We start from the raw sequence: 27,790 nt of genomic DNA, 5'->3' as shown, positions 1-27,790 counted from the left end.
CCCTGGGGAGTAACTTCTATTAGCCAGTGTAATGTATTTCTTCAGTACATTGCCAGTAAGAGTCTATCACTGTGCCTTTCATTGTTCATAAAAGATGCTTACTAAATACTAACTTATATTGCTGATAATGTATTTTTAATGGCAAAGAGGAAACTTTGAGGCTTTATAGGTATTGTAATGTAAAGGACTTCGGGAAATAGTGAAATACAGTTTATTGTTTGTTCACAGAAGACAAATGAATGTACCCGGCTGTATTCTGTCAGACCTGTGCTTAAAATACATCCTTTGAAGATTTCACAGCCTCCTGAATTTGTCTGTTCCAGTGCCACTCTGCTCTTCATGTTTAATTTTCTTTATAGCTAATCTAAGAGGATTTCTCTTTATCCTTCTCTTGGAGAATATGGGAAAAGTCAATCACCACTCTTGTTCAAGTCTCTGCTTGCAAAATCTCTTCAGTGTGATTTCCGCTACAATTGTTTACCCGTACCAAATGAGGCTGGTAGTTTGTGCCTTATTCTGCAGTGTGCTGGCAGACCTTTATCTGTGCTGAGGCATCCTCTAATTGCTGATAGATCTGGTGGGATTCTGGGATGAGGGCACACTGCCCTTTTCATCCCAGAAAGGTGATAAGTAATTGAAGGGTAGAGAAGAACAAAACCTCACTGGCCTGTAGGTTAATCTGCTCAAAGGCAGAGGCCTTGCTTATGCTTCCTTTTCACTCAGGGATTATCTGCCCTTGGAGGTGTAACATCTTCATAATTTAATGAATATCTAAAGAAATCTTTAGCCATTTTATGGTAGCTGCTCTGGTTTCCAGCTCCAGTTCTGTAGCAGTGTCATTAATAAAGAGGTGGGAGAAGATGTGGGATGAAGCTTTAAAGGCATTGTTGTGGGCAGAAATAGTTTTTGTAATCTCTAGAAAGACACAGCATGTGGCAGGGAAAAGAGCACACTGGCAGATGGGGTGAGTGCAGCTACAGTCATACCAAGGAGACACTGTTGTGAAGCTTTCATGCCGTGGCAGACAAGTGGGTCACAATGTTGATATGTCACCCTGACTAGGAGCTTCTGCTGTGATCAAGAGTGTGGTGATAGGAATGAAGGCATTTCTGAGGAGGGCACCAGTAGAAGATGGTAGGATTGATCTGTGTACATGGAGAATTTTGCCCTTGGAGACAGAGGGCTCAAGCCAGTCTCTTCTGAGTGAACTTCTTGCATGTACAGCCTGGAAAGCAGCAGCGGAGAAGAGAAATGGTCTTGGAGGCTTGTTCTCTTGGCTGCAGCAGAATTGTCCCGCACAAGTCAGGTGGGCTGTTTTCCTTGGTGGTCACTGTGCTTACAGAGTGTCTCACAGTCATCTGATGTACATGGCAGAAGTGAGGGGTGGTGTTAACAGTGCTTTGGTTTGTGACTGTGTCTATGGGCATCGTCTTTCCTGCCCGTTCCTTGTCGGAGGTACCTTTTTGGTATTCTGGATTAGCTTTGCAGCCTGGGGAAGAGTGCACCTTGCATGTGCACTGGGGCTGGACTGCAGCTACTGTAGTGGGAGAGGCCAAATGAGTGCACTGAGAGCTTGGAAGAACCAAGGAATGACTTTTAGGCTTTCTTTTAGGCCTGCCTCAAAAGAAGTTCTTGAACTGTTATTATGTGAGCAGAAAACTGGTTTGACTTGTGCTGCTCTTCTCATCAAACTTAGTGAGGAAGGAGAGCTACGTATGTCTGTCAGCTCCCTGCTGCGTGTGGCAGGTGCTGGGCTTGCTCTTTGCTCAGTGTGGTTGTAGGGCAACTATATCGAGACCCATATCTCCTGTGTGTGGGAAGAGGACCTGACCAAAGCCTTGGGAAGCAGACTTGGGAGCCTGATCCTGGCTCTGCTGCAAGTCTGTTTTGTGGTGCCCAGAGTCAGCTGAGAGCACACCGGTTCCTTTCTGTAAAATCAGAAAATGTCTTCAAGTTCTTGTAGAGACAGTGTAGGCTGGAAGGGTGCTATTTGCCTGCATGCTGCTTTACACAAGTGAAAATAAAATCAGTGCCAGTTGATTGGTGTTGTATCCCTTCTCAAATCCTCATAAGGAAGGATTTTGGATTGCTTTCCATGGGTATTTTGCCTGAGACCTTGTATTTCTTGTTGGGGAAAAGTGGTACAAGGGAGGTGTTGATGTTTGCATATCCTGACTTCTAGTTATAATTATCCAGTGATCAAGAAGAATTTTATGGAAAAATAATGCTACTGACTTAATCTGTCTTGCAAAATAAAGTTTTCACTACCTTGGGTTATTTAATGAGTTACTTAAAGAAACCATTAAATCACGTGTAAGGTCAGCACATAACTGGACTACTCTTTAAAAAGCAAGTGATCTCCCTAGTAGACTGAATGAACTTAGTAGCTAAAAATTGTGAATTCTTAGTAGCTAAAAATCTGTTTCTTAAAAATTTAGGTGATTTTTAAAGGTCTGAATTAAGTCATCAAAAAGGTGAGAAATGTATAAGTCATCAAAAGGTGACTGCTGATTTTCCTGTTCCGTTTCTGGGGAGAGTGTTAGTGCAGATAGCTGGCTTCAGACTCTGGGTTTGTGCTGGTCTGTTGGTCAGAATCTGGCCGGTAGCAGCAAATCCAAATTCCTTACTTTTGGTTGATGAAAATGTCAAGATACATCAAAAAACAGTGCAGAGCCTGCACCTCTCTTGCAGTTCTCTTCTTCAAATAAAGAGTTAATGAAGAATCTGTGCTTTGCTTCTGTGTTGCTTTGTGTTTGTGGCATTTTCTTTGATGTATGAATTTGGAGACGAGGAACAGAATGTATATGTGCATACTCAAATTCCAAGTCCTTTGAAGGATGGGGGAGAAATCTCTTTAAATGGTGATGTGAGTGTACAAGTAGTTCTGCCTGGGTATTTTTTTCCTGCATGTATAGATCTTAGACTGAACTTCATTTGTTACTGAACTGCATGCTGGCACAGTCCCAACACTGCAGGCAGATGTATTTGAAGTAGCCAAATATTACAACTTTCTAACATACAGTACTGCTAGACCTCAGTGTGACAAGTTTATGATAGTAATAACGCTTTGTAGTTCCAGAAGAGGATATGAAAACTCATGAAAAACCCTACCTTGTATTTCCTGTCTTGCAAGGGTGCAGGAAAGTGCTATTAACCTACAGGAGGAAAAAGATGAAGGGCAAGAAGAGACATAACTGTATCTGGATCTGCTTCTGAAGTGGTTCGTGATGTTCATTTTGTAGAAGATTTAGCAACTATCTGCTTGACTTCCCTTACAATGTCTGTGCTTAAGAAAAAGCAGCCACTTGATCTCTAACCTTCACTACAAGTAGTGTTATCAGGAAAGAATGATATGTTTCTTGGTTTTATCCTTGGGCATTGTCATACTTTAAGTCCCCTAAATGATGTTTTCTAGTCTGACTTAGTTACTATCTGTGAAACTCAATCTGCATTTCAGCTGAAATATCCTCTGTACCGTAGACTGCAAGAGACTTGCCAGCAGCAATCCCTCCTCCTTCCAGAACGACATTGCCATTGACAGACTGATAGAGAAATAGTAATTGAAGCCTATAGCTCTGTGTGACTTTGAAGTTTTTACTTTTATCAGATGATGTTAAGTTAAACAAAACCTAGATAAAGGAACCAAAAGCCCGATGCCATTTCTTTGCTGAAAAGAATGTACCAGTTCCTGATATGACTGGCAGTATTTGAACTTGATGCATGTGTGTATCTTGCTGCCTGATCTACGTTGCAGATCCTTTATACCTGCATGAAACCCTGTTGAATTCCAAGATTGTCATGGATCAGATCATGTCGCTGTAGTCTTTGAGGGGTACAAATTGTTGCCTGGCTTATACTACTGTACCTAGAGAAGGATTAAAAAAACCAGTTTTGCTGTTTCACAGTCTGTCAGCAAGGTCTTGCTTGTGGTGACAGAGAAGCTCATTAAACCTGTTTATGAATTGGCAGGGCTACTTCTAGCTAGAATATATAAAACTGTTTCAGGTTTTAATGAACATTTGAAATCAGTTCCAGCTGAGGACCTCTATGTTAAGAATCGAATAAAAAAAAAAAAAGCTTTGTAATAATGTGACCTGCCTGATCTAATTTGAGCAGTGGGGTGGGGATGCTATTGAACTAATTGGTCTTTGAAGACACCTTCTAACCTGATTTTATTGGTGAGGTCTATTCTTATGCTAAAGGTAAAGAGCTGTTGTGTCATTTAATTTGACATGGAATGTGTAGTAGGGCTGGATGGGATGGGAGGCAGCAATCTGGCATCCTTTTCATGTCAGGTTAACAGTGGCACACTATCACATCCAGCACTCTGTTTGTCTTGTTTCAGAATTCACAAGGCATCAGATTTTTGGCTCTTGGAGCTCTTGGAGTGACCATGCTTTCCCTTCTGTGTAGAAGAGGTTACTGTATTTTAGACAAAAAGTAATACTAATGGGGCACTTCAGTTTGGAATACGTGTCTCGAGGGGAAGAAATCGCTGTGGAAGTTAGAGGAGCAGGAAGGCTTGCATCACTTCCAACCAGTATGAATAAAAAGAGATAAGATGGTGTAGAATAAAGAGGTTTCAAAGTTGTGAAGGGCACATTTTTAAAATTATCGGTCCCTCTGGGTGCTGCATATTTCAGTTCAAGCTGGCATTTAATTTGTGCTTTAGAAATTTCCACCAAGCCTGCCTTAAAATCTTTTGGAGACAAAAGTAAGTAAGTAAATCCCCCTTTGAATGTGCTTGTGATGACCACAGGGGACAGCTTAAGAGACAGAGTCTTTTAAGAAGTCTCTTCTTCCGCAAATTACAACTATTTCTATGCTTCTTTCATAAAACCTGTTGATTTGAACAAGAATGAAATATTTAGAAAATTGTTCTTCCCTTTCTTCTCTGAGGTGAAATGTGACTCTAATTCTGCTGCTTACATTTATTCTTCTTCAAAATTGCTTTTCAGTGTTGCTAAAAGTTTCTGCAGTGTTGGGGCAAAAAACCCGCCTCCCTCCCCCTGAAACATGACACAATCTCTTTTACTAAGCTATATTACGTTAAATTTCTGCATTTTTATAAAGATATGCTGTGCTGTTAACTGCTTGCATAAGTATACAGTGTATCCTGTTCAGCAGGAAGCTACCAGGCTGTTCTTGTTAACAAGTGTCCAGGGAGAACAAACCTCTGAGAAAATAACAGAATTACAAAACAAGGCATCAATCTCCCAAAATCACAATCAAAATGGTTATTTAAACACTTGATTCAGCTTACTCTTTTTTGTGTTGAAAGTAATGATGAGAATTGTGAAGGAGAGAAAAGTGTAGTAAAAGCGTTGTGAAAGGTGAGTAGAGCCTGTCCAGGAGGTACATGGGGGGTGTCAGCTCTTTGTGTGCCCTGTGCTGAACCCTGAGTGGCTTCTTGGGTTACATTTATAGCTTCTGTTCCTCTGATGTATTTCAGTTTCTTAGGAGTTCCATCTAAGATAGTTAATCCAAGAGCTAATGATTTAGTTGAACATTTAATTAATACCTTTCTTGTATTAGTCCGCAAGAATTTGCGGAAGCCTCCAGCGTGAGGGATGTTTGTTTGTGTAGCTGCGGCACCAGAGCATTGATAGGAGCTATTTGCCTGACTTGTTTAAATGTGTTTCTAGAGCTGGATATAGAAGCCAAAATGTGTGTGGTTTGTCCCTATAATTTTCCAGTTGGTTTTCCACTTGTGCTGTCAGCTGCTCAGACAGCTTATTCTTTTCCCTTAACAAAGTGCTGGCTCCTTCAAGCAATGCAGGATGTAGAATTTCTTCCTCTTCCCTTGAGGTGTTTGTGGTTGGTTTTTTGTTGTTGTTGTTTTTCTGTTTTGGTTTGGCTTTTCTTTGGGGGGGTGTTTTTGTTTTTGTTTTGTTTTGGTTTTTTTTTGTTTTCTTTTTTTTTTAAATCTGTAAAATGTCTCTCCAGTTGAACAGTTCTGGAGACTGGAGCACTTTGGCCATGGGTACTGCTTGAGCTGCCTTACCAGTGTCAGCCCACCCTTGTGTCCCAAGGACACACACTGGATCTTGAACCAGTGATTGGCAGGCTGTTCACCTTGATCTGCTGTGGCTGGGCTTCCACGAGTGCCAGCTGCAGGAGTTCTTTTGTAGCAGTGGGTTTCCAGCAGGACAACAATAGCCAATAAAATCTTTCCAGGCCGATTCTGTCGAACAGTTATCCTACAGTCAAACAACTGTCACCTGTTTTATATCTGAAATATCAGGTGAGTAGGATGATGAGGACTGTTTTTTGTATGGAATTAGGTTTTCCAGACAGCTTGTTAGAAAAGCCACAAGTACCCAGCTGAGCTGCTGGGCTTGGTGCACGTGGTGTTTGCTCCAGAGCAGTTCTGCAGACATTGCAGCCTCCAAGTGCCAAGGCAAGAAATCTACCCTTGTCTGTGTGCAGGTGTCTTGGACCCCAGATGCCTGTGGATGAGTAGCTTGCGTGAGACTGCAAAACCTCTTTGGGTTCCTGACCACATGCCAGGCACCCATGTGGCCCAAGGGTGTGCGCTCATTTAGATGAATTGTGCTTCCCTGTGTTGTCATATAATTGAGTATCTGTTGGACACAACTAAAAAGGCGTCTGTTTTCAGTCTGAGGGACGAAAACAGATGTTTTATTCTCTCGTGAGAGCTCAGTAGAGTGATGCATCAGCTGTTGCTCCAGATCTCGATGATGACAGCTAAGAAGGCAAAGAACAGAGGTCAAAAGGAGTTAAGGAGAGGAACATTAAATAATTTTTGTTTCCTGTGTGTTAGGTGACGTGGGGTTTAGTTCTGAAGCATGTGGAAAGAATTAGCCTCTAAGTTAGCATGACATTTTACATGAGCAGGGGCAGAATCTTTTAAATTGATTTCTGTTTCCTAGACCGGACAAATTAAAGTCTTGGAAGAGACTTAATTGCTGAAAGTTAAAAGATACTAAAAGCAATGCCTGAATAGATCAAGAACTGTGCTAAGAGCTGAGCATAAGAGAGACACAGTTGCAAGAATCTTGCATGAGGTTGGAGCTGCTGAGCCAGAAGCTCAGTAAGGAGGTCTGCAGGGTGCTAGGCCTGGGCCAGTTGTGTCACTTCAGTGGAACGTCCCTGTCCCCTTTCGGGATCACATGGTGGTTTAAGCAGAGAGAGCATGGTGGCAGTGCCCAGCTTGCAAGTGGGCATTGCAAGTATTTCTGCTGATGTGAGGTCTGGTTCTACCTGCACAGGCACACTCAGGTGAGCGCGTCAGGGCTGGGACTGTGCCCTTCTGTGTTCTTGTGGCATTGTTTTTTCTGGGGTCCTGGTTGTAGCTGGAGTCACTGAGGGCAAACCTTTGCAAGTTTTCCCTTTAAGTTGTTTGACATGAATTGAAAAACAGAAACTAACTGTACCTTGGAGGGACTAAGAGAGAATGGTAAAAGAGGAAACTGATGTAGCCAACAGCTTAAACCAGAAGCCTCAGTCTTCACTTACCCATCTTACTGAACAGTAAGCTGTGGGAAGCACCACATCTGCTGTATAGGTTGTGCTAGATCTTATGGCTGCTCTAGATGCTGGGTTAAATCTAGCTCAGGTGCACCCCTCACTGGTGTAGGAGAGACTGAGAAGTGGTTTAACCCATACCTTTAGGGGTCTTCCTCAGGGCTTTCTCCTGAATGGGTCAGAAAGGGTATGAGTAGGATGCCTGGGGACTCTTCTCAAGGGTGTAGGACTGTGTGGTACAAGCTGAGCAGTCTGTCTGTGCAGGGCTGGGAGGTGCTGTGAAAGCTTTAGGTTAAGGTGTTTCCAGAGTTTTACAAAGGCTGTGGCTACTGAAAATGCTATTGCATTCTTGACTGCATGTCTTCCTTTCTTCCCAAACAAGGCAAGAACAAAGCCTCATTAACTGTGATCTATTAAGAGATGCCAGCACCTAGTAACTCCCCTGTTCAAGTCAGCTGCTGCCTACTCCTCACCACAGTGGCTGCTCGGCCTCCCAGATTGATCCCCAGCTTTTTTCACATTCCAGCAGCTGGTGGGACTTGGCTGTTTCTGCACCTATTTGGTGCCCTCCTCATGAAGGCTGTCCATGCAGCCTGTCATCACAGGATTGCTGTTGCTCGTAAAAGGGTGTATTGAATGGTGTAATCTGGAAGTGCAGATGTTCAGAAGCTTGGGAACTAGTGATCAAGGGGAATATCTGGATATTTGAGCATCCTCACAGTTCTTTCTAGTCTTTGTGAGTCCTAAGGGAGCAAAGAGGACTTGGTGCTTTTCTGCTAGGTTGTGTGCTTGCCTTGTTTTTTATCACATGCTGTCTAAAACCTTGGAAGCACTTCTATTTCAGTATTAGAATATGCTGAGCTTTTCTATTCCTGTTGGTGTTAGAGATGGAGTTGGGGTCAGTGCTTCTGTGCTAGAAGCTTTGAGGTGCTCCAGCTGATAAGGTTCTGCCTAAAGGCAAATTACCAGTGTGATTTCTCACTTGCTCTGTGCACTGTAGCAGCCTTTTGCCTGTAATGGAGGGGAAAGCAATGTTATTAGGTGAACCAACCTGGTCTTTTAATAAGGCACATTGTGCTGTGCTAGCAATTTATTAGCTGCCATAAGAAAGGCTTTCAGTTTTCCTATGATAAACAAAGCAGGGCAATGCAATGGCTTTTTTCCTTTCTCTGACATATTCTAGTTGCTTTTCTGTAGGAGCACTCGTTGTCTGATGCTTCATTATGCCTTGAACTACTGAGATGCAGCTGGTCACCAAAGCTACAAGGATGTGGTGGTCCTGATCCTAAGCTGATGCTGAGGCATGATCTCATCATTGGTCACAGAGCTACATTAATTTTTCGTTATTGGCTGAGAAACTGGCTGTAAGTGCTCAGCTGGAGGCAATAAAAATGTATGGAATAGTGGCAGTGTTTGTGACTAAGATATATAACTGCTTCGTGGTGAGGAACCAAAGGTAATAGCAGTTGGTAGTGCAGGTGTTTCATTTTGATGTTTCAAATGAAGACACTAAGCACTGAGTGCAGTGCTGCCGTGCAGGTATCCATACCTGTCAGGTGCTCTATAAACAGTACCACCTTTCTGAAACAACACTCCTGGTTTTCAGCAGTGTTTGGGGTAATTTAGATGTGGAAGCGTGAAATAAGCTGGGGCTCTGCTTTCAACTGCCAAGCCTCCTGTTCTATTACCATGAGTGCTGCTTCCCTGGAGATGGAGCACAACTGGCGTTTATGTCAGTGGTGATTTACCTGCTGTGCTGTCTGGTGTTTTGACCTCGCTCGAGGTAGAAGAGCCACCTGTGCTCCACAGTGGTGACTCTGCAATGTGTGATTCCCTCTGTGTCCTTTGGACAGAGCCCAGTGGCTGCTCTTCTTCTCATCACGTGCAACAATTCAAGGACCAGTTCAGAATCTTTGCAAAAGAGGGTGAATTAGTTATGCTTTGGAACTCATCCCTTCAGTTCCCCTGAGCAGAGGCAGGGCAGGGAGCAGTGTGGCTGAGGGCTGATTTGCTCCAGCTCTTTCACTTAGGACATATTTGTCAGCTCTCCTGCAAGTGGATGACCATGTTTCACAGTGATCATGTTGTTTTAAGCATCACTCTGTTTGGCTTTGTGGAGTTTTTGTAGTGATAACTTCTTGCTCTGTGGTACATTTCCTTAAATTGCTTTTAATTACTCATGTGTTATACCAGATCTGTAGCTCTGAGATCAAGAGACAACTGAGGGTTTTTTGTTGGCTTTTTTTTCTGGATCCAGAAAGTAGTTCTTGGGATTTTTTGCTTTTGCACAGGAAATCTACCCTTGTGTCCTAACAGTAGGAGTAAAAATATGTCTATGTATGGATCATTTCTGACAACTTTTTCTTAATACCTCCCAACATTTAAATTACTTTAGTCCTTCTGGGATTTATTTCACTCTAGATCTAGGCAATATTTACTAAGTTGCTCATCTGTTCCCAGGTTTGTAAATGAAGGAGAACTTTTAATAACCAGGTTTTTGCTTGGTGGTTTCATTGGGTGTTTTAGTTCACCTGCTTCCAGTCAAGCAGTGAACCCTGGCAGCCTGTCACTTGTCACATAGGCTTTACTTTCCTTGATCACTGTCCCACAGTGCTGCACCATTATAGGCTCTGTGAGTTGGCATCAAGTAAACTGGTCCCCAGAATTTTGGTGTGAGCAGTGAACCTTAATTCACAGATTTCATTATAGTTTTTTACAAGCAGTAGTTTTGAAGTGCTGAGCTGTGCTCTGAGCTCTGTTGCATTGGAGCAGCGGGGGGTTAATGAGATGGGCTGATTGCAGTTCTCCCTCTCTCCAGTCTCAGAGGACTGGAGGGAACAGTGGGAAGTTGTGTTGCTCCTTGTGTTGTGTAAGTGAGGCCTTTGTTGGAAGCTCAGATGGATGGGACTGTAGTTTGGGGACTGCTGGGATACTACTGGCTGTCATCACAGTGAGGAAAGGTGATTCAGTCGGCCTGCAAAGGTCAGAGGAGCTCAGAGTCATGTTGGTATGGAGGCCTAGGGAAAATAAACTTGCAATATGATGTTGGACAGAGACAAGGACTAAGGGGAGACCACAAGTAGTGGAGCTTTGGGAACCTGTCTGTGTGGAGAAGCACAGGGCAGTCAGTACCTTCTGGATTTTCCTTTGAGGTAGTGCCACAGCACAGACAACATGAGCAACCTGGGATTCACTGCCCGTAGAGAAGGCTGTTGTCATGAGCTGTCCTCAGAAAGAGACAGACATCTCTGGATGTATTGCCAAGAGAAGAGAAAAGGTCTTCAAGCATGACACAGTAGGAGAGACTGGGAAAAGAGATACAGAGATGAAAACCATTGTGTGGTTTAAATCCTGTCAGGTCTGCTCAGTGTGCTGCTATTCTGATTTGCATGCAGTGATGCTAGGAGCCCCTCAGTGCTGATACTGTCCAGTATACAGGATGTGGCGTCCCTGCTAAGGAAGGACAGAGTGCCTGGGATGTTCCTGACCCACCATGACTGTTCTCAGCCATAAATAGTCTTTGTTTGATCTGGTATTGCTTAGTGTAACTCCTTGTTTTGGGCAGAATAACTGATCACCTGTATAGTGGGGCAGAAAAAAACCCTCTGAACAGTTTCTGTAGCTCTTTTTTCCATTTTTCCAAATCGAAAATAGATATCTGGCCTCTCATCAGTATCTTAAAACACAAAAGAAAGTCAGTGTAAGATTGTTTGGTAAAGAAAAACTCACACATTAAACTTCACAGATTTAGAAATTGGTGGTAGATAAGAAATAAATGTGTCAGTTTTCTTCCAGATAGCTACTCCAAGAGATTGCGATCCATCTTCCAGTGTAAAAACTTATATATCCAAACCAAGCAGATGCTCTCTCGAGGCATTGCTGTATTGAACAGCAAATCAATGGCCCAGCACCCAAAATTGTGTGGGGATTTTGAAGGTGGTATCTGTAGTAGAAATGGATGGTATTTCATGGATCTAGAGAAAGAACCTAGGAATAACTATCTCAAGTCTTCCCCTGTTCAGCTGTTAGACCACGGCTTGTAGTCATGCCAGTAAAACCAGTTGTGCTGCTGTTACTGCCTTCTTGTTGCTGGTGATGGTTTTGCAAATTGTGTTGTACAGAACAACTCATGATCTGTGTCTGTGCTAGGGTTGTTGGGCTGGGGAGATGTACTCATGCTGCCAGTGCAGATGTGACCCCTGCCTTGGAACATGAAATGTTAACTGCTGGAATGGTAGAAGGAGATGGACTCTTCCAGAGTGGATGTGGTTATGTTCGAGTGCAGGTGGAATACAGCAGTCAGCATTTCATAAGTTAACTTCATGTTTCTCTGTCTGCCAGGAGTTTTGTTACTGTTGTGCTGACCCAAAATATGTACTCAACTTCAAAACTAAATTTGCAAATGTCATCTAACTTTAGTGCTTCCTCGGTCTTTCGTGCCCAGTTCAGTTGTGGTGGAGGTTTCATGTCCTGAGGAATTAGAACTGCTCTGTGTCTGACTGTTTATTGCTGGTCAGACAGGCAGTGATGTGGGGCATCAGTGCTTGCCTCAAGTTTCCCAGTATGTAGTCTGAAGCGTTCTCTTGTTTTCAGAAATATATTAAATTTGCATACTTAAAGTATGCAAGCGCGTCTTCATGTCTTTGTTTATGAATCCAAGAGACAATCTAAGCAAGTGTTCAAAAAAACCTGGTTGAATTCTCTTACAAATCCTTTTCTTCATGGTGAGACTTAGAAGTCTTTTCTTCCATCTCCCTTCCCTCCTCCAAGAAAAACATCCTAGGCAGAGACTTCAAAGTGAAATGGCCAAGCTGTGTCACCAGTGGTGGAGATGAGCATGTTGAAACAGCATGAAGCAAGCTGGTGACAAAGCTGGGGTAGGAGCTCTCTCCAGCATTTCCATTTGGTTCCCAAGCTGCCAGGTGTGGAAGGTCCAGCAGGAGGCCAGCAGAGCAAAACAACTCCGTGGGGATGTGCTGCTCAGCCCATTGATGCTTCCCTGTAAGAGACATGGGATAAAGGTTTGTGCAGCAGCCATCACATCTCTGCTGCTTGTGGCATGATGCAGAGTGGAGGAAAGGGTTTGCCTCTCCCCACCACAGTTTGTGCAGGCTGTCAGGGTAGCCTGAGGCTGAGATTCACTCTGGTCACTTTGTGCTGGATCAGCTGCTGCTGGATTGTGCAGCTTTCTTAGCCTTTTATGGGAGCATATTTAGGTGTGTAATACCCAGGTATTAAACAACAGATGCTTTGAGTTCTTTGAAGTAACTTTTTGTTGACCTCTTTAAAAAAAAAAAAAAAAAGTATTGTCTGTATTGGGAAAGCCTGTGTGGCATCCTGGGAACTAATTCTTTACTGACCTAGCAGTCAGAGAGAGGCAGGAGAAGGGCTTGCTGACAGCCCTTGGCACCTACAGGAAGTACTTCATGACATGACAAAGCAGCAGCAGATGCCAATGAATCTGAATTCTTGGTGGTGTAACTTGCCACCCAGACTATTATTGACTATATTGGGGAACCTCAGGAGTCAAATAAGCAGAGCAGCAGAGTCTCAGACGGAGCACACAATACTGTGTGTTTCTGATTCTGAGATAGCTCTTTTGGGGGCCTGTATAAAGTAGTGGCTAAAAGACCTGTGCTGATGTAAAGGCCTGAAATAACTCTGTAGTTATCAGCACTGCAGCATTATCTGGAATTTGATGGAGAGCTGCCCTTCCTGTGCCTTGGTGTGGAGCTGTGCTGGCCAGCTGGCTTCCCTGGAGAGAGGCCCTGCTGTGGGATCAGGGTGTGGAGTGGCTGCTGACTGGGCCCATCCCTGCTCTGGCCCTGAGAGTCTCCCCTCTCCTGAGGTTCCTCCTGCTCATACGTGTGTTAATTCAGGCAGAGCTGACTACTTCAGTGGTGAACAGGTGGGCTGTTCAGTGCAGTCAGTCCAATGCAACAGTTGGGCTGGAATTCAATTCATTATTCATTTGTTTGCCAGCCATGCCCTGGGTTGTCTGTTATCTCTCTGTAGCGGATCCACTGGCTCTCTCAATCCCTACATGATTTCAGCTTTTTACCTCTGACCTTCAGGAGTTTGAGGCAGGTGGCACATTGGGGTTGATAAATGAGTCCAGCATGGTCGAGAATAACATCTGCTCACCCCAGTGTCTGTTTCCTCAGTAGCTGTCCAAGTGCCACTGTAATCATTGTGCTCAATAAATCCCCGTTTTTATAAGCACAACAGCAAAAAGTCTTGGGAAGCTTAGCTTGTCCTCCCAGCCTCATCCTGGGGGTGAACTGCAGGGTATGTTTGCACTGTGCATGTGTTTCCTTTCATGTTTGAGCGATGAGTTCCCCTCACTCTTTCTGGCTTGCAGGCAGTTTGAAGAAGAGATGGATCCCTTCCTCTCCCGGGATCGAATTTACCCCTGGGGCACATCTCTGTAATTGCAGGCAGCACACTTATCTCTGTGCAGGATGCTTCTGTGATGGGACTCTAATCAGACAGCTGTGAATGGTGACTGGCACTCAGAATCCCATTGATTTTCCCTAAAAGCATCGCTCCACTAATGAGGATCCGGAGCCCACTCTCTTGCTGGGGCTCTGCTGCCGGACCCCAGCCGGGAGGCTCCGGGTGAGCTGGCAGACAAGCGGGCAGCCATGGGGCTTAGGGCAGCTGGCTGAGCATTTGTCAATGGTAGATTAAATCCAGTGTGCAAGATGAATGTGAAAACGAAACACGGCTTAACAGAACCACGAGGAAAATTCTCCTTTGGCGTACAAATAGATTCTAGATCTTGTCGGCATGCTGCAAATGATGTTGAATTAAAAAAAATTACACGGTTGAAGGATCTGTTACTCCGAGGGGGAAAACTGCAGGAGCTGTTTGGAGAACGTGTGTTGGGAGAAGTTAGGTACCAAGGGGCTTGTATTTAGAAAATTTTTTTTAGCAGACTTGACATGGAGTTGTAGGCTGTTTCCTGTATGCACCACGCATAGTCCGTGGCTGCTCCGGAGCTGAATCCATGGGACAGACAGAGGGTTGTTGTGGACTGACCGCTGGCATGCAGAGCAGCCGTGGCGACTCCAACAGGAGTTAAAACAGCGTGACCCGTGCGTGGAACGTGAGGGGTTTGGTGTGGACAGCGGGTGTCCCGGACGCGGCTTCCTTAGGGACATTGGTGGTTGATGGGGGGGGGGGCAGTGGGAGGGGTGCCGGCGTCAGCCGGGTGTGTCAGACCGCAGCAGTCTCCATACACACGCCGCCGCGGCGGGTGCCCGGTCGGGCTCGGTTCGGACGGGCTTTCCCTGCCGCGGGGCGGGTGTCATTGGGACGCGCCGGGCACTCGCCGCGGTGCGAGGTTCCAAAAATTGCGCCGCGCACGGAGCGGGCGCCGCTGTGTTGCTTTAGGCGTTAGCAGGGCTGCTCTCGCCACACGCTCATTGAGCAGCCGCGCAACCCCCAGATAAGGACGGTTGAATTGCAGATGCGGGCGCGCCGCCTGTAGGGGAGGGCGAACTGCGGCCTAGGTCGCGGCGAGGGGCGGCGCGCCCCCGGCCCTCTCGCTCCCGCTGGCCGGCTCGGGGGCGCGCTCCGCGCGGGGACGCGCGGGGAGCGGCGGCTCGGGGCGGCCCCGCGCCCCGTTCGAGCCCTTTTGTCGGCGGCGATGGCGCTTACCCAGAGTGCTCCGCGCCAGCCGGGCGCTCATTTGCATAGGGGCGGGGCAGCCGCGCGGCGACAGCGGGGACGGGGCGCGCCCCCTGCTGGGCAGCCGCGGCAGTGGCCGGGCCGGGCCCGGGTGCGCGTGTGGATAATGGGCATTATCTGTGCGGGGCGGGTGTGCCCGTGCTCCCTGTGCCTGCACACGGCCTGGGTATGTGCAGAGAGTGTGGATAATGGGCATTATCTGTGCGGGGCGGGTGTGCCCGTGCTCCCTGTGCCTGCACACGGCCTGGGTATGTGCAGAGAGTGTGGATAATGGGCATTATCTGTGCGGGGCGGGTGTGCCCGTGCTCCCTGTGCCTGCACACGGCCTGGGTATGTGCAGAGAGTGTGGATAATGGGCATTATCTGTGCGGGGCGGGTGTGCCCGTGCTCCCTGTGCCTGCACACGGCCTGGGTATGTGCAGAGAGTGTGGATATGTACGTGTGCGATTGCACACACACTTGTGTGTATGTACAGGGAATGTAGATCGGCTTATATATTTGAAGGTTTAGATTAGATATCAGGAAAAGCACCAGCAGGGTGCTTGGGCAGTGGAACAGGCTCCCTCGGGAAGTGGTCACAGCACCAAGCCTGGCAGGAGTTCAGGAAGCGTTTGGACACTGTCAGGCACGTGGTGTGATTCTTGGGGTGTCTTGTGCAGGGCCAGGAGTTGGACTCGATGATCCTGATGGGTCCCTTCCAACTCAGCAAAAAGCTTAAAATAAAATTTAAAATCTAAAAATAAAAAAATGTGTATATGTGCACATTTGTATGTATGTACAGACAGCATAGACATGTATGTATATGTGTATATATGTACACTTAGGTGTATGTACAGGGAGCTGAGCTGTGCTGGGACAGCCCCGGTGGCACCACCTCAGAATCCTGGCTGTACCTAACACTTCCAGGCATGACTAACCTCAGTGCTTCTCCAGGAACTTAGAGAGAAATGTCTCATACCAGCACGATCAAGGTCTATAGGGCATCCTCATGTGTTTCATATACAGGCTACACAGTATATTCAGTATGTAATGTATCTTTTTGTGGCTAGTAAATGTAGTTAATCAGAGTGGGTTTTCTGATCTGCAGCCTGTCCTGAAGCTTCTCTCAAACAAGGTGTCTTTCCCTGGGTTTCAGTTATGTTATAAAAGCGTTGGGTTTAATTTCTGCCGGTGAATAATTAAGCAGCTCTTAGTGCACACCGTTTTCTAACTATAATTGTAATAATTGCAATTAATTACAAATGTTAATTACAGCAAATACTGCAGGGTTATGTATATGATTTGTGTACACTGGACATGTATATGTATGACTTTAGCATTGAGCAGCAATTACAGCTGTAATGCACACTAAAACACCATCTGTCCTGTCCCTGCAGGTGGTTCTCCTGGGCATTGACATCATTTCCGCACTAGTGTCCCGCTTACAAGATCGCTTCAAGGCCCAGATTGGCACAGGTGAGAGGGTGTGTGTGAATGTCCCCAGTGCTCTGCTGGCATCCCCTCTGGCTGCTGTACACAAAGCTTGGTTTCTCCCCAGGAGAGCACTCGGGAGGCTCTGGGTGGTTTCAGGCTCAACTGAAGGGCAGCAGGTCCGATTCCTCCATGGGGTGGGGGGAGAGCAGAGAGGCTGTGCCACTGTCAGCTTTTTCCTGAGGGATTTGGATGTTTCTATTTTCTTTCCTCAGTTCTGCCAAGTTTACTTGATAGGCTGGGAGATTCTAAGGACTCTGTGAGGGAGCAGGATCAGACCTTGCTGCTGAAAATCATGGAACAAGCTGCTAACCCTCAGGTATGTTTGACAGCCCTCTACAGCGTGAGTGACTGGCTGTGTAAAAAGGAAAACTTTTTTCCGTCAGAGGGTTTTCGCCTGTGACTCTGTCTGAAATGGCTTCATCTCCCTACGCCTTGTTATGAGATATTTGCTTCACTTGAGAATGCTGTTGTGTGACAGCATACACATGGGAGTGTGAGTGTCGGTGGATTTCCCAGGAATGGGATGTGTTGGGTAGATGTCAGAGTTGTTGTTCTGGGTCTTTGGAAGGTACTTGCTTTCTGTAAATATGAATATTGTTTTAGGTAGCGGGGAGTTACTGTGAAGTCAGCACAGAACAAAGAATTAGTCAGAGCTAAAAGTGTCTTGCTACTTCTTGTCCTGTTGTTCTTGGATGGGCCTAAATCTTATATTTAAGCTCCAGAGATGGCATGGTGTATGTCTGCTGCAAGAGAGAATCTGTTTCTTCCCCCACTGTCTGTTTTTCCTGTCTCATTCTCTCTTCTGTTTTCCACAGTACGTGTGGGACAGGATGCTGGGAGGATTCAAACACAAGAATTTTCGGACAAGAGAAGGGATTTGCCTCTGCCTTATTGCAACACTCAATGCGTAAGTCAGAACCTTCTGCAAGCCGGTGTTGTGTACACAAGCCTGCTCTGTGATTCACAGTGGTGCTCTTTTGTTCTTCATTCCCAGATCTGGAGCTCAGAGTTTAACACTGAGTAAGATAGTGCCACATATATGTAACTTACTTGGAGATCCAAACAGCCAGGTAAGCTTTTGCTGTGAGTCATGTCTAAAGGTTGTGCTGATTGCCTTGTGGGTAATCAGGGCTATGTGTTCTGGCTGGTAAATCAGCTCATTGTGCTGGTGGTGAGCTCTGAACAATGCTGTGCGTGAAGAGCCCTTTGCTGCTTTTGAAGAGGTATGATTTGAAGTATGTCCAAACCAGCATATCAGTTACTCCAAGAGTTCAACTGAACAACATGAATCTGCAGGCAAGATGAACAGAGCAGGAAGCCTTTGTGGGAAAGGAACTCCTGTGCTTTACAGCCTTGAATACAGGGGAGGCTGCGAGGATCCCTCTGGGCTTGGTGCAGCACCCCTCACCTTCAGAGAACAACTAGTCTTGGCGGGGAGGGCAAATGGGACCAGTCGGACAGCCTGGCCATGTGTGCTGCCAGAAACTGTGCAGGAGTGTTCTCAACAGGGAGTGAAGACAAGCGGTATAGAGACCTTAAATCAGCAGTGCAACCCAAATAAAAATACAAGCTGAATAAAATTTGTTCCTTCTATATGCCTTCTATACTTAAAATTAGATGGAAGTACGTGAGGTTAGTGAGAAAAGGGGGGGGGAAGCAGGGTTCAAACCCATATTGTGTAATGTGTACTAGCAGTTTTTCAATAGCCCTGTTGGTTCCTCTGCCAGCATGAGTGACACATAATGGGATCCAGGTCTGGAGCGGGTGTTCAGTTGAAAGGAGGTGTGGGCTGTCAAACTGGGGAATTGGTTTTCCTTGACTCTGGGGAGTTGGCCATATTCCCTTGGCTGTCAGGGCCACCCCTTGCTGAAGAGGAGGACTGAGTGTGAAACAGCCTTCCCTTGCTCCTTGTGCCAGTGCAGGAGGAGAAACCCACTACTCCTAGAAGTTTCTGAGGAAGTTTAATATTCAGGGTCCTCAGGTTCTGAGCTGAGACTAAGCAAGCTGTTACCCTTCAAGGGGATACTGGGTTTAGGGCTTGGATCCTGCCATTGATGAGCTGTTGAATGAACTGGGAAGTTGATGTTTTCCCTCAGAACTGCCTCTTCCTTGTACCTGGCACAGCTTATTATCCCATATCCAGCTGCAGGGGTAAATAATGGATCTGATCTCTCCCTTTCTGCTGGATCTCGTTCCTTGTCCCCAGAAAACCCGTGCCTGAACTGATCAGACACCAATTGCTGTCAAAGTGGCTCCTGGTGGAACAGCGCCTGTCCGGGCGCAGGGGCTGGTCCTGGCCTCCCGTTGGGCTGCTGCGCTGCTGGTGCCTTCTCCTGAGCACTGGGAGACCTGCTGCCCGGTCACTGCTGCCCTCTCTTGGAGAGAGAGGACAGAGAAACACATCCAGGTCAAGTCCTTTGTTGTGGATGTGGGAGCTGTTCCATTACAGCTCTTTTCAGAAAGAGTGCTTTTGTTGTTTTTAACTAATGCAGTTGCATAACCCAGTGTGCATCTGGTGTGACAACAGTATTTAAACTCTGATTATTTTCTCAAAAATAAAATTGAGATTGAGACAAGTGTTTAGGGTTTTTTTGACTAGGAAGCAGGGCACGTGCTTGCCCTTTGAATCTCACCTATAGGCAATTCTAGCTTGTGTCCACAAGATATTCCATGTCTAGTCACAAGGTGTGCAAGTGTGTGGGTTGCTACCAGACCATCTTTTGAGAAGCAAAAGTGCACAGCTTTGTAGGTGTTTCTGCAGGCAGAGCAGATAGTTTACCTTCTCTGCCTGCTGTGTGTGGTGGAGGAAAGGGGTTAAGTATAGAAAGGTGACACTTTAATCAGAATTATGTCTCTTCTGTTGTCTGGCGAGAATCATGTGCTCAGCAGTTTCTTGCAAATCAGTTTGGAAAACATGCAAAATTAATGGTGACTCAGGTGATTGATTACTCCTCCCTTTCTCCATGTTTTGTTAGCAACATAGAAACATAAGTTTGTAAAACAGATTTAAAATTCAGTTTGTTTTATAATGTCCAAGTAATACAAGGTCTATTCGTGTCTCTCTCCTTTTTTCATCCAGTAAATGTACCTATTGCACACAGTGGGTGGAGTTTGGCAAAGGCAGCCAGGCTCCCAGTGTATGAAACCTTTCATTTTATGCCTTCACTGCCTTTTCAATTAAATTAGACCTGCTGATACTGCTAATATGTGAAATGCAGGGTTGGAAGCTCCTTCATGAACCCTGTGGTAACATGTATAGTGGCAACTGTTGTTACTGAGAAATATGCAAATTTAGTTCTCCAAGGTAGGACAGGGATTTAGTTATTTAAATTGTAAAGGTGATTGATTTCTCTCATCTCTCACATTCAGGTTCGAGATGCAGCAATAAACAGCCTTGTGGAAATTTACAGACATGTTGGTGAACGTGTAAGGGCTGATCTCAGTAAAAAAGGATTACCACAGTCTCGGTAAGTTGAGAATGTCCTTAAGTCTTCACCGTTTTTGGCTTTCTTTTTATTACCTTCCTTCCTGCCTTTAGAAGGCTTTGAGAGCTGTGTGATTGAACCTTTTCCTGGGATCAGGGTTTGATATTTCTTCATCTCAGAAACACTCAGGTTTCACTTAACGTGGATCCTGTATCTTTGCCCAAGTATGTCACCACATCTGGAAAACCACTAAAATTATTACAGGTGTTTAGTTAACTGATTTATGATTAAATTACTTAAGATTTTTCCTATATGTTCTGCATTTATAGAGAGGATGCTTAAAAGTAGCCTGTGTTTATGCAAAAAACCCCAGTCAAAATAATCAGTTTTAAGGTTTTATTAAAAAAACCCCCAAAATAAACAAAACCAAAAAACCCACCAAAAAAGAGTCCATAAAAAACCCAAACAAAACCCAGCCAACCCTACATCAAAACCAAAGCCATGTCACTCTGCTCTGCCATTTCAGCTAAGAAAGCTGCTCTGCATCTTACCTCCAGTGCGCAGGGTGGAGCATGGTTAGACCTGAGGCTGGAGGAGATGGCAGCTTGTCAGGGCACAGAGGGAGGGGAGAAGAGGTGATTTTGGAGGTGGGGTGCATGCAGATGGAGGCAGCACTGTTGCTTCTTGTTCTCCATTGAAAACATCTGCTTCCATAATGTGGCTCAAAGTAATAAACTGTCTGGGAAGGGATAATGAGAGGTGATAGGGATCTTCTGCTCCACCAGGCCTGTCACATAAATGGAAAAGTGTCAGAGCCAAAGACAAATGTTGTGTGAAGTTGTTTTTAGGGGTGTGTCTTGTGGTATTTCTGCAAATAGTTAAGATAGGCAAAGTGATGAACTGGAAATGCATTTACAATTAGCCATGTCACATCTTCAGTAATGTAGTATTTCCAATTATATCTCTTACACCTCTGTAATATCAGTTGCTTCTTAGTTTTTCTAATCAGTTGCATGTTGACTTTTTTTTTTAATTTTAAAATAACTTCTTTCCACACTGACATTTTCAACTATGTTCCCAATGAACTGAATGAAGCCAAATTTGCCTGATAACATCTTGAGATGTTAGAAGATAGCTGCCCAGAGAAACGGTGGAATCACCGTCCCTAGAAATGTTGAAAAGCTGTGTGGATGTGGCACTTCAGGACATGGTTTAGTAGTGAACACGGTGGTGCTGGCTTAAAGGTTGGACTCGATGATCTTAGAGGTCTCTTCCAGCCTTAGTGATTCTATGATTCTAATATTCCTTAAAATGAAATTCAGTTGTTCATTGTGCATTCCTTTAACTTTCAAACAGGTTGAATGTAATTTTTACAAAATTCGATGAGGTCCAAAAATCTGGAAACATGATCCAGAGTTCAGGTGGTGAGTAGAAGTACTTCTATTTTCTTCTGGTGTTTTTTGCAATTTTCGCTAGTAATTTGCTTACTTCAGTAACAAGTGTTTATTACTGTTTTTCATATTGATAAGTTTGTGAGTTAGAAAGTAATCTTAATAGGTATCACTCCTTATTTAGGAATAGATTTTTGAGAGAATTCTTGGTGAGGAAATTCATCCTTCTGCCAACAGCTGAGTAGAGCAGAGATGAAGAACCTGAGTTTAGAACTGCGGGTTCCTATCAAGCTCACACCCTCTGCAAGGCCAAGAGCAGGAGAGGTGATGTCCCTGGTCATTCCCACCATGCTCTCAGAAGCCAAGAGAGCAGAGAGGTCTTTGCTCTTTTAAATTGGAAAAAATATCTTTTCCACTTCTAGGCACCATTCTTCTTTCCATATCCATTTTTAAATACAGTAAACTTCATCCCTGCAGGAAATAATAAAATCAACTTATTTGTAAATCCTGAAGTTATAATTTGGATTATTCAGAAATGTGATTCTCTTGTATGTTTGTGAACAATGAAGACCTAGTTAAGGTTCCTCAAATGGAATGGGTTAAAATTATGCCTTTGCATAATGTGGGAAAATTTTGTCTGTACAGGTAGATGAGACTTATGGGGTAAAAAAAGTGCAGTTGAGAAACAAGTGTCCTTGTACTTGTTTAAAAGGGGGGGAAGTAAATATTTAATCCCTTAGCAAACTTCTTAAGGTTCACAACCTCCAGGTGATTGCTCTGAAATCCCAACTGAAACAAGCTTACTGCTGATTCAGCTTCTTTGCTTTCCACTTGGCTAGGCCAAGGCAGAATTTTTTGCTGGCAGTGAAACAGAAGGGGCTTTCAAAAAAAAAAAAAAAAAGGCAATTTGATGCATCATTGTACTGTGTATGTTGCTGTTGTTTGGAGTTTGATGAGACAGACTTGCTATCTGTGGTAAGACATATTGCTTCATCTAAAGCATCTGTGTATCAGACCACCTACTTTTAGACTTCATTGGAAACTATTTTTTCTTTTATACCCCTTTGTCACTGTTGTGGTGAATTTGAAGATTTAACTTTTTTGCACATCGAGTGCCCGAAACCATATGATCCCCATCTCATGTCCTTGACTCCACTGACAGGCTTTTAGTGCTTCCCAGACACAAGTACTCCTGTCTTCCTCACCCTGCTAAACCTGATCCTCTGGTGTCTCTCTGTTCTTGCTTGTGCTGTGGCTGGATGCAATCTTTGGAGTCTCTGCATGTGTTAGCATTTCTCCTCCACTGAATCTGTTGTGTGGACATTGAGACCAAAAAGTATCCTGGGGAAAAAGGAGATGGTGAGAGTGGAGGACTGTTAAGGGGTCAAAGAGAGCAAAGGATAGGATCTCCTATTGCTCTACCAGAACCTTTTCATCTTCCCTAACAATGAAAAAGTCTGTAGTTGCAGAGTTAAAGCAGTTCTCATTTGACACCATTACTTATTAATATATTTTGTGTGTGTGTTTGAGGGGAGGGTTCAGTTTCCTGTAGTGCCATAGGCTGATTTGTTTCTTCCTTGCCCTCCAAGCATAGCACAAACACAGCACACATGCTCATCATATCTCATGTGTCAACAGCTCTGTGCAACTTTCAGTTTACCTTGGTGAGGTTGTGTAAAGCCAGCGAAGGAGGCTTATCTTCACCCGTGGTCACAAGTTTATTATGGCCTGAAGACAAGCTAAGTTTGTCAGGTTTCTTGTGTCCCTGACACCTTCTGCGGCTTTTGAACAAGGGTGACACTTTCAGCAGTTGTCAGAGTCACCAGGGAAGGTGAGGATAAATATTGCACATCCAAAAGATTTGCCTTTCCCAGGAAATAGTGGAAATAGCTCTTAGTTTTGTTAACCCTTTGAGTCTGGTAGAGTGGTTGTATGGGTGAGTGAGTCTGTGCTTTTCTGGTGGGTAGCCAAGAACAAGGTGTTGGCTGAAGGGTCACTCATAACTGAGCAGTGGAGTTGTGCTAATTACAGTGAGACTTGAAAGGGGTCGTCCAACCTGTCTTATCGCAGAACTGGACAGGTGGGAAAGCAAATGTTGCTTCTGGAATGGTGGAATATGGTGAAAACTGGTCTCTTGGCTCTGAGACGAGACTACAGTTTGGGATAACAGTTTCCTCTACTGGTTCACTGAGGATTCAAGTAAAAGAAAGCAATTCAGCAGCACTGTTTGTATATCAGGAGTGTTTTGGAGATAAGGGAGTTGCTGTAAGTTGTTAAAGAGTTCCTATCTGATGGTTCCCAAGACACAAACAAACAGAAATCTTACTTAGACTACCAGAAAAGGTGCTTAAAATAATAGAACACTTTCATAATCCAAAGAATAAATGTAATAAATGAACTCTAATCAGATTGTGAATTTCAAGTCTCTGAAAACAATTTGTGTTTTGTATTTATTTTTCTGTGTTTTGATCCATGAATCCTTCTTTGAGTGTCTCTTGAATTGTTTATTTTTTTTTGGCTAGGCCTTGTTTTTATCATTTAGTAATACAAGAATTAAATGCATAGTGGGGTGGGGGAGGTTTGCAGAGTAATCTGAGGTGTTTCATTAAGACAGAGGGAGGTTTTGGCATGCCCAAGTATGCTGCTTGTTGCTAGGCTACCAGCAGCCCTTATAGCTAGAATATGAAGTTAAAATCCACGCTGGATTTCTCGATGATTCTCAATGCATCTCTGTTTTGTTATTTGGCATATAATTAGTCAGCCTCTTGAAGCAAAAATTATAGTTTTTCCCCCTTTGGGCTTTCAGCAAGCTAATTATTTTCTGTGTAACTGCTTTTGCTAATTATGCAGATGCCTTATTCCCCTGGGACAAATACATTTTCAGCATGAAAGAACCAATAATTGCCAGCTAGTCAGCTGCTGTCTTCATGTGGCGCTGTGTGATGATCTTGAGTTGGATGTGATACAGAGAGAGAGGCTATTGGACACAGACTCCAAGAAATTCATGCTGCATGAATTTCCTTGGTATTATCTGGACGGACCTTAACATAAAGTGTACAGGTTTTCTGTGGATTTGAGTTGACTTTGGATCGGACCACGACTCCAGAAAGCTTTATAATCAAGTTTCAATACAGATTAATAATAAAATAAATGATCTGCTGAGAGACACAGGCTGATAGCAATCAATGACCCAAACCAAAGCTTTCAGTAGCCACAATGTTTTGGACTGTTTTTTATGCTTCTGATCATTGTGATATCTTAATATGATGTTCTTTGATGTAAACCTTTTTTTTTTTTTTTTTTATATAGGTCACACAGTTTTGGGAGATACTTCTATATTTATATGTGCAGGGATACTGCAGTGGTGTGCCTGTGGGAAGGGAGGGGATCGAACTTTCTTATTGGTGATGAATTTTGACTTGGGAGAGCAAGATTTAGGGACAGTGGGGGTGGTAGTGGTCTTGGGCTGCAAGGGAATCAAAGCAGGAGATCTTATAGTCAGAATTCTAGAGTTGAGATCTCTCCCCCGTGGATGCTTGCACGGAGTAAGGTGAGAGGAGGATGCAGTTTTGGTAGCTGACTGTATGAATGTGTGTTCTAAGAGTGAGCAAGTTAATTAAAATAGTGCTAAAATAGAAGATGTGATAATTTCAGTTACTGAAAATGTATGAAGAAGGAGCAGTGCTACTTTTCAGTAGAACTACCTCTATATTTGAGATAATGTATTAGATAAATATGCTATTTGCTAAGTGAATTCTGTTTAGGCAGTTGAGAACTTGGAGTCAGTTAGATGGAAACTAGAACTATTTTCGATTCCTGTGTTTTGCTAGTAATAAAGTTGAGTAATTGAATGCTATTTTGATATTTATTATATGAGGGAAAATCACCCACATTTGCCAAGTATTGCCGTGCATCTGGGGGTGGGATATTGTTTGTTTGTCAACACACATCCAAGCAGCAGAATTGCAGACTGGAAGGAGGGACAACTCTCTGTGGTAACACAGAGGGATTTCGAACCACTAAATGCTGCTTTGTGCTTTTCTGCATTCATTCCTCCTTGCACAATTTAAATTCCATTATGGCTTGTTCTCTGAATACGGTTTTCAGTTTTCAAGAAAAAGAAAATTGATTTCATTGAGTCAGCATTCTTATGGCATGAAAAAAACAAGTAAATACCCCTTCACCTGTGTGGGACCTGAGAGAGCAGTAATGTCTGATATTTGAGTGAGCACCATTAAGTGAGAGTACATCCTTGTGGAAGGTATAAATGGACAGGATGAGCTCTGCTCCCTTTCTAGCAGCTTGGTAAATAAGTATATTGCTGCCTCTTGGATCTTAAACTCTGAAATGTAGAAGGGAGGGTTGTGAGCAAGCAGGCACAGGAGGACACATAGAGCTCAACTGAATGCTGAGCAGGCTTTTATTTTGGAGGAGAGGTGGCAATCGCCTGCTAGGTCACACAGCGAAGTGGTGTAGGAGGGTGGCGAGTTTGCTGCTGGTTAAGTTGCTGAGAGACATGTACTGTGGGGCTGCTCCCGGAGCACAGTGCCCTTCCCCGGGATCTCGCCGGCACTGCAGAGAATGACTGCAGGGAAAGGTAGGTGTTAATGAATGTGCCACTGGGATGGATGTGTTTATTTGTTAGTGTCTGAATATTTGACTGTTCTGTTTCTTTTTAACGGTGTGATGAGACTGAAGCAGTCTTGCAGTAAAAGTGAAACTTTAAAAAAACCAGCCTGGAAACATCTATAGCCTGGTGGCATCAAGCTTAGTTTAAGTTCTATAAAATATGATAAATGATCTGTTTGATGGGGTGAAGGAAGAGGATGTGTGCATATATAAGGGAACGGAACAGGTTGTGAGAGGTGAAGGACAGGTATTTTCAGAAACCCTTCCTGGTCTGTGATGTTTTTGAGTGATCACTGAGACTTTAATTTCCTAGCTGTTGCCTTTTGCAAAATTAGTTGGGAAGATTATTTAAATTGGTTATGAGTACTTTTGAATTGGAACCACGGTTCCAAGAATGTGCCATATGGAGAATCAGTGTTTTCCCCTGCATTTTTGTATTTTAACTGCATTTCTGTAACGGAGGAATTCTGTGGTAGTCAGTGAGGCTGGAGGAGATTAGGTGAAATGGAAAGGCAGAGGACATCTGTATCTTTTCACCTGTAAAGAATAATTTACAGGATAGAGGCATATATTGCATTTATTTTTGATACGTAAGGAGCCTGTGCTTTTTATCTTAGCTTTCAGAGGATGTGATTTTTGTTAGCCATCTTTGCAAAAGCTGCATCATTTTTCTTTCCCCTTTTCTCTCCATTCACTGTACCTGTTGTCATGTTGAAATCCTTACTACAGTGTCGATGTAGTAGACTAAATTTAGGAAGTCTGAGATTGTCGGTATCTGAATTTTATAGACCTTTGTTTTGTATTGATATTTACAGCGTCAAGGTGCGAGTTAACTGGCAGCTTTTTATGTAACAGAAGGTAGAAATCACTTGGGCAAATTGAATGCTGTGGAATGGATACTACATGTTACAGTACATCCCATTTCTATGCACAGTTCTTCATTTTAGGGGCTTGGAATATCCTTGTGGAATATTGTGTTTTCCAAGGCAATTATTGCATGTATTTTCAGAGGAGGCAGTGGATGCATGTGTGAAGCGTTCCTTGTTCACTGTCAGTAAATGCCTCCCAACTCCAGGAAGTAAACACAGAAACCATCTAGGCTGGTCCTCCTTCTCTGAACTGCATCACCTGTCAGTGGATAGTGTCACCATCTACAGCTGAGAGACCTTTTCATTCTGGCTCCTCCTGTCCAGGTCAAAAGAGGAGTTGAGAATAATCCATTATTTTAATGAAGTTGGAATTGTGTTGAATAATTAATGTATTTAATTGCTTATTAAAGAAAACGAGCATGTATTTTGTTGTCAATGAAGCATGATGATTTCATCATGCTGGGAACTTCTCAGATTTATAGGATCAGCTGGTGGAATGAAGAGCCTGGGGTAGTAGTCCAGCTGGTCTTATCTGTTGGGAAACGCCTGACCTCCAGGTCACCACTGCTGAACTGTGGTAGTTGCAAATGTCAGAAGAAAAGTAAGTGTGTAAGTTGTTAGTGCTATTGTGTGTTCTGGATTGAATCCAAAGTACCTTGAGTGCAGCATTTCCTTGCAAAGAAGTGTTAGACCAGAGTTACTTTAGTTGTGTGTGTCTCATCACTTCCCTAAGCCTGATGGTTTTATATGAACACACAAATGCTATTTTGGCAAAGCTTTGGTGTAACTAAGCAGAATCATGTTGCTACTAACATCACTAACA

The 27,790-nt window shown here is 44.0% G+C and overlaps 1 protein-coding gene across 18 annotated transcripts in view; it reads left to right on the top strand.

The window, feature by feature from the left end:
* Positions 1 to 27,790, top strand: part of CLASP1 (cytoplasmic linker associated protein 1) — a 175,830-nt gene that overhangs the window by 33,016 nt on the left and 115,024 nt on the right. For 17 of the 18 annotated variants that reach the window (XM_017823514.1, XM_017823531.1, XM_017823516.1 and 14 more), the window contains exons 3-8: positions 16,557 to 16,635; positions 16,866 to 16,969; positions 17,469 to 17,560; positions 17,648 to 17,723; positions 20,023 to 20,120; positions 21,435 to 21,502. In XM_017823514.1, the coding sequence (XP_017679003.1) occupies positions 16,557 to 16,635; positions 16,866 to 16,969; positions 17,469 to 17,560; positions 17,648 to 17,723; positions 20,023 to 20,120; positions 21,435 to 21,502 (517 nt within the window). Of the gene's footprint in view, positions 1 to 16,556; positions 16,636 to 16,865; positions 16,970 to 17,468; positions 17,561 to 17,647; positions 17,724 to 20,022; positions 20,121 to 21,434; positions 21,503 to 25,923; positions 26,067 to 27,790 lie in introns of those variants that run through there. The other variant, XM_017823530.1, reaches the window with a different exon arrangement.

The sequence above is a fragment of the Lepidothrix coronata genome, unplaced genomic scaffold, assembly GCF_001604755.1.
Source record: "Lepidothrix coronata isolate B3197 unplaced genomic scaffold, Lepidothrix_coronata-1.0 Scaffold103, whole genome shotgun sequence".
NCBI lineage: Eukaryota > Metazoa > Chordata > Aves > Passeriformes > Pipridae > Lepidothrix > Lepidothrix coronata.
This window is presented reverse-complemented; position numbering and strand designations above follow the sequence as displayed.